This window comes from Prunus avium, chromosome 1 (genome assembly GCF_965620075.1).
Source record: "Prunus avium chromosome 1, drPruAviu1.hap1.1, whole genome shotgun sequence".
NCBI classification, from domain to species: Eukaryota; Viridiplantae; Streptophyta; class Magnoliopsida; order Rosales; family Rosaceae; genus Prunus; species Prunus avium.
Genome location: NC_142284.1, coordinates 7,077,955 through 7,091,076, shown reverse-complemented (window position 1 = coordinate 7,091,076; position 13,122 = coordinate 7,077,955). Strand labels below are relative to the sequence as shown.

Below are 13,122 nucleotides of genomic sequence, written 5' to 3'. Positions count from 1 at the left end.
CGTAAAAAACTATGGTGCATAGCATAACTGTTTTACCTTTTTTTTTTTTTATTTACAAAATAGTAGCCCATAAATTTGATGGCGGACCCAAGCTTAGGCTTTGAGTGAGTTGTAGCCCAGAGCCACATTTGAAATTCTAAGTCAAGAACCGATACTCGAATTGATCCAAAGCGGTATGGTTCGGTTTTGGAGCCAAAGTTAACTTTTTTGGTCAACGTGGTGTTTTTTTCCGGTTTTTAGACTCAGTTTACTGGTTCATCAGTTCAAATGGCCACCCTAGACATAGCTTTGATTTTAATATAGAACTTTGATTATTATGTTTTCTATCTAATACCATTACTGAAACAAGGAAAACAGAGAAAATGGAAAGTTTCTTTTCAAACTGGGAGAACCAAGACAATCTCACAAATATTAAACAACCTTAATTTCTACTACTTTCAAGTCCCAATTTTATTTTCATGAGCTGGGGCACCACATCCTTGATGTCCATTCTTTTCTCTGGCACATCTTCAGAACACCTCAGTCCTATTTCCATGATTGAAAAAATGATGTCTTCTGTGGCATTCATGTCTCTTCCCTCTTCTGTGTTCAATAAACCTATATCTACCACTTCCAGAACCCTATCAGTGAGCGACGCGTTTATCCACTGCCGCAAACTCAATTCTTCAGCAAACATTTCATCTGTAGGCTTCTTTCTCACAATTAGTTCCAACAACATAATCCCAAAGCTATATACATCACCTCTTGTTGACACTATTCCTGCATAACCATACTCTGCAAACAAACATTGATTGTAAAGCAATTATAAGAAGAAAAAAAATTAATCAAGAAATCAATCAATATTGAAGTAAAAAATTAATTAAATGACATTCACAATTTTTTCTTCGAGGCTGCCAGTAATGAAAAAAAAATTAAATTTACCTGGTGAAATATAACCAAGCGTACCAAGAGTTCTGGTTTGTGTTGCATCCTTAATATTTGCTAAAATTTTAGCAAGGCCGAAGTCTCCCACATGTGCAACCATCTCATCATCCAGAAGGATATTGCTAGGCTTCAAATCACAATGCACCACAAGTTCTGACTGACCATGATGGAGATATTCCAAAGCTAATGCAACATCAACCAACACGCTAACTCTTTGCAAAAGATTTAGACAATAATTGTGAGAGTACAACCACTTCTCAAGGCTACCATTAGACATGTACTGCAACACCAGAGCTCTTACCTCAGGGCTCGAGCAAGAAGTTATCACCTTGACAAGATTTCTATGCCGGATTGCTCGCCACACATTGCATTCTGCATTGAAACTTTTCGAAGCACGTTCCATTTGCATATTTAAAACTTTGACCGCGACAATTGTCCCATCAGATAGAATCCCTTTATACACAGAGCCAAAACTTCCTGCTCCAAGCAAGTTGCTTTCGCAGAAATCATTCGTAGCGCAACGGAGTTCATGATATGATATCATTCTATGCTTTGTTCCCAGTAACTCTTCAGCTGAACTCGAAATTATGCTTGCATTTCCTTTTCGATACTTCGTGCAGATAAAAAAAAGTAGAGCAATGGGAACTATCGTTGATGCAATTACTGGAAGAGTATATTTGAGCAAACGATGAACCCTCTTTGATTTTTGTGCTCTACGAGCCTTGCAAGGTGGAACTCCAAAATCTTGCTTCCCACAAAGTGCTCGGTTCTCCAGAAATGATTGAGGAGTGAAGTTGACAAATGGTCCCTCAGAAGGAATTTCCCCAGAGAGCTGATTGAAAGAGAGATTTATGTATTTGAGATATTTGAGTGTTTCAAGAGATTTTGGTATTGCACCTGACAGATTATTGTAGGATAGATCCAAGAATTCCAACCCTTTTAGGTCACCAAAAGTTTGTGGAATAGGTCCCATAAACATGTTGTTTGACATGTTAAAATAGTTTAGGCTTTGAAAAGCTCCAATGTTGCTTGGAATGTTCCCACTGATTTGGTTCCAAGATAAATCTATCCCTTGAAGAGAAATCAAGTTTCTCATTCTTGCAGGTAATTCTCCACTGAAGGAATTGAATGACAAATCTAAGAATAAGAGACTTTCAAGGTTCCATAAATTCACTGGTATTGATGATGTCAAGTTGTTGGAATTGAGGAGAAGTATCTGCAGGTGGTTGAGGTTTCCTATGCAATCCGGGATCAATCCGGATATTTTGTTATTTCCTAGTGATAGTTCTCCCAGATTTCTCGTATGACAAAGCTCATAGGGAATATGTCCTTCAATGCTGTTGTTGTGGAGAACCAATCTCTGCAAGCTCCTCATTCCTCCCAATGATGGCGGCAAATTTCCACTTATGTTGTTGTGATCCAATGAAAGGAGGGTTAAAGTTGTCAAGGAATCAAGTGTGGTGGGCATTGGACCTTTGATTTGGCAGCCTTGTGCATAAAAATCACGGAGGGACGAATACGAAATATTTCCAAAGGAATCGGGCATAATTCCATTTAGAGGATTATAAGTCACAACTAAACTTTCCAAGGAACTGCAATTAAATAAAGAAGAAAGGAATCTTAGTTGAGGAACTCCAGGTTCTCCTGTTAACTGGTTCTGCCACACTAATGATTTTGAGGTGCTTTAAGCTGCCAAGATTCAGTGGTATGGATCCATAGAGTAAGTTTGTGTTCATTTGAACTAGGGAAAGCTTAGTAAAATTTGAAAAATAGGATGGGATATTTCCAGTAATTTGATTGAAACCAAGGTCGAGAATTTGTAGGTTAGGAAGCCAAACTCCAGCGATTGAAGGAAAAGTTCCAGAAAGCGAATTATTTTGAGCGTGCAATTCTTGTAAAGAGGAGATGTTAAAAATTTCTTGAGGTATTGCACCTGTTAGGCCATTTGAGGAAAATTCCAAACTACGTATATTCGAAAGATGTCCCAAATCCCTCGGAATGCTTCCTGTAATGTTACTAGAGCTTATCTTGAGTTCGATCAAGCTCGACAAGTTACCTATGGTGGGAGGTATGCTGCCAGTTAGGCTATTAAAGCTAAGAGCAAGGATTTCCAGATTTTGTAAACTCCCAATTGTTTCTGGAATACTTCCCACAAACCTATTGTCTGCTAAACGCAAGTGCACAAGCTTTCTACATTCGTCTATTGTGGAGGGCAAGTGGCCACTGAGTTGGTTGAAAGAAAGACGAATTTTTTGAATATTAGGCCAATAATGGCAAAGATCAGCAGGGAGTGTTCCTGAGATGTCATTTTCTGGTAGATAAATGATAACTAAAGAAGAGAGGTTAAGTAGAGCTGAAGGAAATGAACCTGTGAGGCCGCATTGGATCAAACTCAATTCTTCTAATGTTGACACATTTCCTAAAAATGATGAAGTTTCACCTGCCGTAAGATTGTTGAAACTCAGATATAATTTCTTAAGTCTGGGTAAGAAACCCAACTCTTTGGGAATTTTACCGCTTAACATGTTCCTCGTAAGGAGGATGATCTCAAGCTTCTGGCAATGATGTAAAGTTGGAGGGATGTTTCCTTGCAACTGGTTATCTTGAAGGATGAGTATCCTCAAGCGACGTAAACGACTGATTTCATGTGGCAGGAATCCAGTGAAACTGTTATTCTGGAGATTAAGTGAGACAAGAAAGGAGAGGTTGCCAATATGAGGGGAGATGGTGCCTTGGAGCCCCATGTAGAAGAGGTCCAAGGCTGTGACTCTTGGCCTGCGTCTACTGCAAGAGACCCCAATCCAATTACAGAAGCTTGTTTTGTTGGTCCAGTTACCACCCAAAACAGTATTGGTGGGGTCAAATGTGAGTTTGGATTTAATGGCAAGCAAAGCAAATTGATCAGTGAAGTTGGAAGGAGAAGATATGACCAACAAGCATGGGCAGTGCACTACTAACAGAAGTACAAAAAGGAAAAGAGATTGTGGCTTCTCCATGACAATGATGAAGATTAAGTTATACCAACCAGGGATGGGGGGGGGCATCCTTTTAAGGCCCTTGATCCTAGAAGCCATTGACAAACAAATCCATAATTAATTAAGCACCCTAACCAAACCGCTAATTTATAAGTTAACATATATAGCATGATGCCGTAAAATGAATCAAAAGATTAATTAATCAAGACTTTGATATTGATATATATGTTCCAATTCCTTAGCCTTGACCTAAAGGAAAATGTGATATATACTGGCAGGCAGTCTCTCTTGAATGAACTTCCATGTTTCGTTTCGTCTGCTTCGAATAAGATAAGTTCTCCAAAATTATGATGCACCCTATTGTATTAGAACCAAATTGTTTAAGCGAAACGGGTAAGATAGACGCAAGCTCTGTGTATATACATGTATACATGTGCAAATTTTTATACACAATCATTAGTTTGAAGAAGTATTTGTACAAGTTCAGAACTGGTAAATTAAGACAACTGATTGCAGTTGCACACGATAATGATTACTATAATGATTTCCTAATCAAGTCATTAACCAATGTGTTGTTGACTTTTACGGTGCAAGAAACTTGAAGACTGGTCTGCTGTTGGTCTCTAATCTTAACTTCCTTTGCCAGGATGGTGCAACTAGCTCCACATATTACTTTTATTAATTAAAAAAAAAAACGAATCAATTGATAATAATGTTTCAGAAAACTGCTTGTTTTGTTTGTTTTTTGGGCTCTTTTTTTTCTTTTCTTATACTTTCTCTTTATCATTCAAGTATTTGTGAAAGTAAATGGTTGTCGTATTATTATTTCAAATATGAATAACAAAGTGAGAAACTACTTGGCAAAATGAGCCTATACATATTCTTTATGTACTAATTTTCAATTTGTGGGCCCTGCTTCACCTGTACATTGCTTTGGCTTTTGAAAAACCTCCTTAATGAGTTGCTCAAGTCATTGCTTTACATAAAAAAATATGTTTTGTTCAACCAAGTAACTTCACAAAGGCCAAACAGTTTTCGCTTCCGATACAGAAGGCCCCCAGAGACAGAAATGAATCAATTGAGCCAGAGGACCATCCTACTGCCACCAGCTTGACACAAAGAACCTACGCCAAGGCTTCAGCCATTAGGGAACGATGAGATAGCTGCTGCTCATAAAGTTCACGGAAAATGCGGTACTTGGCATCATGGTACTTCTTCACCTTAGGGTCTTTGGATGGATGGATGACCTGCCACATGCAGAAAATATATATATTTATAGAAAATGCATACAGAATAAGGGATCCCAGAGTCCACATCTAAAAGGGGGTGGCCTTTCACCACAGATATTTTTATGTATGGAAGTGTTTAGATTGTCATTTTTGGCACCCCTCGAAATAATAATAATAATAATATACGAATGATTGGTGATAGGGTAGCCACCATTGGCACCTCCAAGACCAGTTCAATCTTTGTGACTCAAAAACCACAAAACCCTGGAATTTTCAGAAGAAAAAACGAAAGGGAAAGAAAAAGAACCACGTTTAGCCCTATGCCTCAGAGTAGGCACGGAAACAACTAGATGCAAGCTCTGCCTTGGAAAATGTTGCGAGGTTTCAATTCAGACCTAATATTGTCCCGCAGTGAAAAAACTTTCTCTAAAAATTAATAAAATGATTTCAAAAAACCATTATTAGTACCTGACCCGCCGCATTTAGGGCCTTCATTGCCTCATGCAGACTACAATATTTCCTTGCAGCAACAGCACCAAGAATGGCAGCACCCAAGAGCACAGGCTCACTTTCTCGTGGAAGAATTATAGGGCAACCTGAATGCATCACAGACAGTAGGTCCAAGGTTTATGTACATGCTTAAACAAAGGCTTTTACTTGTGTATTAAAAGGATAATTATTATCATTAAGTTTCATTTGGCCAAACCACATCCTCAGTAGATACATCAACCATATATTCATTTTTTTTCTTCATAAAATCTTAAGCATACAGAGCCAGTTCAAATAAAAGAGAAGCACGATACGATAAATCTTAAAATGATGATAATAAAAGTTCATTCTGAAGAAAAAAGTTTTTTTTTTTATAAAAGAACAATGTAAAGACAAATAAAAAGCATGTTACAAACATAAAGGAGGGGCAGCTGATGTGTATGTTATACAGAGAGAGAGAGAGAGAGAGAGAGAGAGAGAGAGAGAGAGAGAGAACCGATTATATCTGCATGTTCTTGAATGAATAGCGCATTCTTAACAAGGCCTCCACATGCTAGTATTGTGTCAATCTGCAAAGGAAGAAACAGATACTCAAAAAAGGTTACAGGTTTTAGGTTATTTCAGAATTCAATGACTACTCTTTTAAATTCGTAGCCTCCACTCCATTACACTTTGAGAAGTTCAATCGTTTCCCTTTCTCTAGTAACATTTGCATGGTTCCTTTTGTTTTTGAGTTTGGTACCATGGCAGGCTGACGTCCAAACTGGTACAGCACAAATCAAGAGAGAGCCTACTGGAAGCTAAGGTATCACCAACCAAACTTTATTCTCGATAGACACCAAAACACCATCACTTCTAGAGTTTTTATTAGCGCAATTGATGTCTACTTTCATATTACCAAGCATACCGGTTACATATAGTCATAGGTATGTGATCCCTTTCTCCAAGGCAGCAATCTAAAGCATTGAGGCCATTTCAGGTACTCGGTTTGAAATATATTCTAATAACTTTCTCTTTTATACGACAACCTATAAATATTACATGTCATAAATAAAAAGTTCAAAGTCAAAATTATATAAATCATATACTTAATTATATGATTAATTACAATTTTAAAAAACAAATTAAGGCAAAATTGGGTGCTTATTTAAAATAAGAGTAACATTAGTTATAGAAGTAACATACACTATGGGTTCAAGACGAGTTAAAGTGATACTTCTGAATGCGGGGGAGACTGTGTAAATACATTAAAGAATATTATAAGTTTAATAAGAAATGCCCTTTTCTGAACTTATCTATTTAAAAGTGATGTATACAAAATAAAAGAATTGAAAAGCATGCATTCTTACTTCGTGACCATGGGCATTGCAGTGCTCTACAATGTGACGCGTACCATATGCAATACCTTGTACTGTGGCAAGGTACTGAAGAGCCAACTGCTTCTCACTTGTATCAAGTGTTAGGCCACACAACATACCTTTCGCTTTTGGGTCTGCAATTGGCGACCTGGGCCATCACAAACATAGCAGCTTAACTTTCAGCTGAGATGTGTCACACTATGAAAAGTGAAATCAAGATTTCAACGTATAAAGATATACCTGTTCCCGTGAAAATCAGGAAGAACATGCATATCTTCAGTCAAAGAAGCAAGGAATGGACGCTTCAGATCAAGCATCATTGTTTCCAGTATCTTGTTCAGAAGTTCAAACAAAGAAATACCTAGAGAGAGACAGAGACAGTAGCTTAATTTTCCCATGAATGGCATTCAACTCATTTATCTTAGTGCAGCTATTAGCATAAAAAAGTTGAGCAATGGATCTCACGTTGAGAAGCAGCACGATTTGCAAGGTGAGGAGAAGCGACATGGTTTTCTACCATGTAATCCAATAATGCACCAGTAGCACTCTGGCCACCTTCTGTGAGCCAATGTTCGGGTACCATAGCTGAAAATGTTGAAGAGAACAAGAGTAATTAAAGTAAGTGTGCCATTTACAATGACACAACAACCGAAAAATTCTCCTCATAAGGATAGAAGGTTTTGGGTGTTAAAAAATGTAGCAATCACATGATACAATTGATATTAAACTCACACAGAAAAGGATCTATAAATTTCCATACCTGACCAGTATGGACCCCAGACCCCTGGAATAAAAAGCTTGTTCTGTGATATGGCCATATGGCAAGTAGAAGTTCCACAGACTAACACCATACGACGGCGTAGAGCTTCCTTATCAGACTCTGAACATATAGCAGTTATTTAGAAGAATGCATCACCTTTAGGCTAAGAAACTAAATTAGAACAACTAAAAGGAAAACAAATAGGCCTTGTCAACCTTTAGGCTCAGAATCGGACAAAGGCACACTTTCCATTACCCCCACACCACCGGCATGAGCATCAATTAGGGACGTTCCAACAGGAATCCCTGCTACAAGACCTAATTCCTGAAATTCAAATTACTTCAAATATTAAAAAACTAACCACAGAATAGCGGTCAAAAAATTATCATGGTGAATCGCCCTCCAAAGCCCACCAAAAAAGGGATGTGCTCATATTCTAGCAACTAAAATTGTATGCTTAGTTAATGGACCTCAAGGGAGCGCCACTTGAAATCAATGTGAAATCTTCAGTACAAAATATCTTGCCTTCGCAGCAGTTGATGTGAGACCAGAACCCAGAGGATGGCCAGGGAAGGCTACACTTCGTCCTGTTTTCATCTCAAGTTACTAACTGGAGCCAAAAGTCCCAAATGGTAGCACAAGAAATTAAATACTCAAATTGACTTGTATGTTTAAGCAGACTGGAACTATTTTCAGATAAAGACAGTGTTGAGTAGATATACATATATAGAGAACTTAGGTCTACAAGCATTTACCTATCTTAGCATGATGCCCATCTACAAGATCACTCAATCCAATCTCCTCCCAGAAATCATCATCCCATCCACAAGCTTCCATATCTCGAGAATCTTTCTCATTGTTTTGATGCATGTGTGCATGACCAAGATATGTCCACTTGCACACTGTGGTACACAGACTCCGTGTATCATCTCCTGTGGCCCTAAAGTTGTGCAAAAATATAAGATTAATCAATAAATTCACGTCAAACTTGATTAGCCCTAAAGTTTTGAAAAGCTTCACATATCAAATGACTGGCTGGCAGATCCAAGTACCTGTATGATAACCAATCACTCAAGTCCATCCACCTGAAGACCATTGACCAAGAGTCGGGCAGATTTTCTTTCACCCATAGAAGCTGCAAAAGATGGTCTTAATTTGACGGCAAAAAGAACCCATAGAAAATAAATAAATAAATAATTTAGTTCAATAGTTCATGTGCAAAAAGGAAATAAAATAAACTAGCATGCTCACTACTAATCTGTAAAGGTACGTCTATAACTCTATAGCCCTCCTATATAGATTTTTGATACACATGATTATGATTGAGACACCTATGATGTAAGATAGTGGCAGTGAAAGTGGAATATGGTTAAAGAAATAACTCATTAAGGAATCATATAACTTTGTAGCACAGAATACCATGCTATGATCAGACTAGCTGTGTAAGTACCTTTGGAGGCTGCATCTCAGGGGAAAGAGCTCCACCACAGTACTGCAATACAGTTGAGTTACGTGAATTGATCCTTTCAGCTTGTTCTACAGCTCTATGGTCCATCCATACTATTATGTTTCTTCTTGAATCGCCACTCCATGAAACAGTAACAGGAGAGCCTTCGGCATCCACTGCAACTGCAAAGGAAAACCATCTGATCCTGATTAATGATTGTACATAGTTTCTGTCTTTTCTATAGTGCATAACATATAATAATCACTTAAGCAGCTTAAGTAACCAATTATACCCATTAGCACATCATGTTAAAACATAAGGAGAAAGTTACCCACCAAGGGAACAAGTAGCCGCAAACCCCATACCCTTCACTTCTTCCTTGGAAACTTCTGCGAGGGAGCACGCTGCTTTCACAGCTGCACTTATCGCATGCCAAATATCTGTAGAAGATTGCTAATTCGGAGAGGAAATAAAAAGTTAGAAGCAATCATTTCGCTTTCCCTGACACTTGCAATGCCCTCTACATATACTAGCTATAGCGAAATCACCACTATGTATCTATTTAGTTTCCAATATATCATGTAGGGATCAAATTCACCTCTTTTCAAGCCTTACCTCAACGCAATCACCGTCTTTCCAAATCTGTATCGGGCTGCTCGAAGAACCCAGAAGCTTCCCATTTTCATCAAACAGCCCTGCATCCATCACCAATTTAGATTACAGGACTTCACACAACCCAACAACAACTACAGCCGAAGCAAAATTCGCCGCTAAATCGATACAATTATAGTTGTCAAAAGCTTCTTCCTATCTGATATAACTTCAATTAAATATGCCATTGCCAACAACAAATATATTCGAATTTCTTATTTTCTGAGTTAAATAAAAATGGAGGGAGAGAGGAGGAGAGAGGGGACCTGCGCGGGCGCTGCCGGTGCCGACGTCGATGCCGAGGAAGACAGAGCGGGCGGTGGCTGGGACGGTGGAGGTGGTCATCTCGAGAGAGACTGAGCGAGGTTGATATGGATGTTGAGATTTTTGCTGTGAATGTTGCTGGCCAAGAAGTGGTGCTGAATCTGACCAGCCTCTTCTTTTACCGGACATTATTTTCTTCCTTTTCTTCTCTCCTTCGCTTTCTTTGTTTTTTTCTTTTGTTTCAGTTTCAGATTTTGATAATATGATGATGATTAATGGACTAATCACTCTCCCTTAACCCTTTTTTCGTTTTTTTTCTTCTATTTTGTATCCCTTTTTTATATTTTTGCGTTTCTTTGATTCTTGTGGTGGGAAAAAAATAAAATAATATTTGTTTTTAATGAATGACAAATAAAATTTTAAATAAATAAAAGGTCAAATTAGAATTATTATTTTTTGGTCAGAGTCAAATTATAATTTTAGCCCTTACAATTAGGGGTACTTTGATCCTAGTATGCTTGTAGTTATCCCATTAAAAAGTTGTGTGCGCTTGTTGGAACACGTCTTTGTTTTTCTTGTTTATTTTTTTAGGCAAAAAGTCAATTTTGATCCTTGTAATTTATCACTTTTACCACTAAGGTCCATGTGGTTTCAATTTGATCATTTTTGCCATTATGGTTTTCAATTTAAGCAATTCAATGACAATATCCAATTTAACTTCCCCTCCCCTCCCCTATCTATGTCGCCCCTACCAACCCCATCGCCCAAGCCGCTATGTCACTCACCATATCCCTCACATCCCCCCTTTTCCTTTTCATAATGTCAAATCCATGAAAGCAGCAGATGCATTGGCTAAACCAATGGGCATGACAAGAAACTCATAATGCCCATACCTTGTCCTAAATGTTGTCTTAGGGATATCCTCATCCTTCACTCGCAACTGGTGATAACCTGATCTTAAATCAATCTTAGAAAACATAATTGATCAAACAAATCATCAATCCTTGGCAATGGATACTTATTCTTAATTGTCACCTTGTTAAGTTGTCGATAATCCACACATAACCGAAGTGTATCAACCTTCTTCTTGACAAACAAAACAAGTGCACCCCAAACCTTCCTTAACTAATTTCTCAATCTGAATCTTCAACTCTTTCAATTTAGTTGGTGCCAATCTATACGGTGCCCTTGATATAGGTGATGTACTTGGAATCACATCAATACTAAACTCCACTACCCTCCTTGGAGGTAATCCCATAATATCCTGGAATACATCTGCATATTCACATACCTTCGGAACTTCCGGAATCACAAACCTACATTCCACACTCTCAAGTAGAGCTAGGAACCGAGTCTCATTGCTACATCATTCTTAATGCATCTATAATGAAAGATTAGTTGTTATGGAACATGAAATGATACTTTCATCTCATAACAATCAATCACAACATGATTGAGTTGTAACCAATCAACATCGAGTATCACATCAAAAGTATTGTTTGCAAGCATAATCAAATCAGCAAAAAACTCTTTATTTCCAATCAACAAAGGACAAGACTTACACACCAAATCAAGCTTTGCAGAAACCTCTAGTGGTGACTTAACATGTAAAGGCATATCAAGAGGTACATGAGTTAATCCCAACATGCTTACAATGGACATAATAGATATGAATGAATGCGAAGCTCCGGTATCATAATATGTTAGGTTATGTTTAGCTAAGGGTTTTAGCTTTCCTTGACAACTTTGTAATTGCGTAATGTAATTAACCAAGCTCAAGATTAGACTGAGATAAATTGCTCAAGTTGTTCTCCTCTAGCTGTTATCTTCAAAAGACTTAATATAATCATGGATTAGCAAAGGTAATTTCTCACATTACATTCATTAGAATGCATTAGGTTATGACTAGTCATCTTGTATGTGTATGACTAGTAATCTTCATTGCATCATAAGGATAGCCAGCTCATGTGTGATTCCAGCTGGGTCCTAATGAAGTTTTGTCTTATTCTCTGATATTCTTCTGTTTCCATCTGTCCTTTTATGAACTAGGAATTTTGGGTAAATGTACCCTTCATTCCTTTTTGGTAGCCGTCATTTGAGAGAGGTTTATTGAGAGGTTTTTAGGTTTTCTCCTCTGCAATCCTTCTCTTTGAGTGAACTTTTCATTGTTCATAAATGAGTTTTTCAAGTTGATTTTGAAAACTGCTTTGAAAAATAAAATCTGCATCTAGCTAAATCAAACACACACTCATATAAATCTAGGTCAGATTCTAGATTGATTTCTTCAAGAGTATGATTTCTTGAAGAAATTGGTCATTTCATTTGGAATCCAAATTTATTGTTCTGGTTTGGAGTTGAGCTGTGTAAGTTGGTGCCATGGGATGAATGAGCTAAGGAGGTAGCTGCCATTGCCATGAAGAACTAGCTACAAGCTTTTCTAAGTTTGGAAAAGAACATTGCATGTAGGAGGTATAGCTTGTTTCCTAAATAGACCCAGGATTTCTTGAGCTTGTCCATGAATTCTCTATAAGAATCTTCTTTGCTTAGTAGATTGTCTGGTCAAATTATGACTCTTTTTTTTTTCCAATGGTGGGTTTCTGGGTGAACAATTTTCTAGGTTTGATGTTCTTGATTGTTGACTAGTCATAATTTGTTGAGTATCTATATTTTGATTTAATGGATGTTCACACACTCTACACTCTAGTTGTTGTTAGCACTGAAGATACCTAAATTGACGGATCATTTTGAGTGCCTAGGGTGTCACTTAGCTTTCTTCTAGGATTGCAGGTGTTGATAATTGGTCTATTGTGAATCTAGGTTTTATATTACATGTTCATGGGCCTATGACTAGTTGTTGACTAGTCATACTGTTGCTTAGCTTTATACCAATTTTGGCTAATTGATTTACCTTGTATCTGTGAACTGATTGGTTGTTTATAGGTTTATGACTAGTTTATTGACTAGTCATATTTCTGCTAGGTTCAATCGATCATTATCATTGTTAGATCTGTTTGATTAGGGGATT

General features: G+C 37.6%; 1 protein-coding gene and 1 pseudogene across 1 annotated transcript; both read right to left on the bottom strand.

Moving 5' to 3' along the window:
* Positions 1 to 421: 421 nt before the first annotated feature.
* On the bottom strand, positions 422 to 3,920 carry LOC110752541 (uncharacterized; annotated as a pseudogene).
* A 773-nt stretch (positions 3,921 to 4,693) lies between these two features.
* On the bottom strand, positions 4,694 to 10,406 carry LOC110752526 (FGGY family of carbohydrate kinase). The gene is made up of 15 exons (XM_021953206.2): positions 10,100 to 10,406; positions 9,798 to 9,877; positions 9,518 to 9,635; positions 9,186 to 9,364; positions 8,788 to 8,870; positions 8,491 to 8,675; positions 8,261 to 8,322; positions 7,951 to 8,059; positions 7,736 to 7,855; positions 7,441 to 7,560; positions 7,216 to 7,336; positions 6,967 to 7,123; positions 6,114 to 6,186; positions 5,597 to 5,724; positions 4,694 to 5,146 (listed from the first exon to the last, which is right to left on the bottom strand). Exons 1-15 carry the CDS (start codon positions 10,284 to 10,286, stop codon positions 5,024 to 5,026), a joined length of 1,845 nt encoding a protein of 614 aa, XP_021808898.1. The 5' UTR covers positions 10,287 to 10,406; the 3' UTR covers positions 4,694 to 5,023.
* Between the last annotated feature and the right edge of the window lie 2,716 nt (positions 10,407 to 13,122).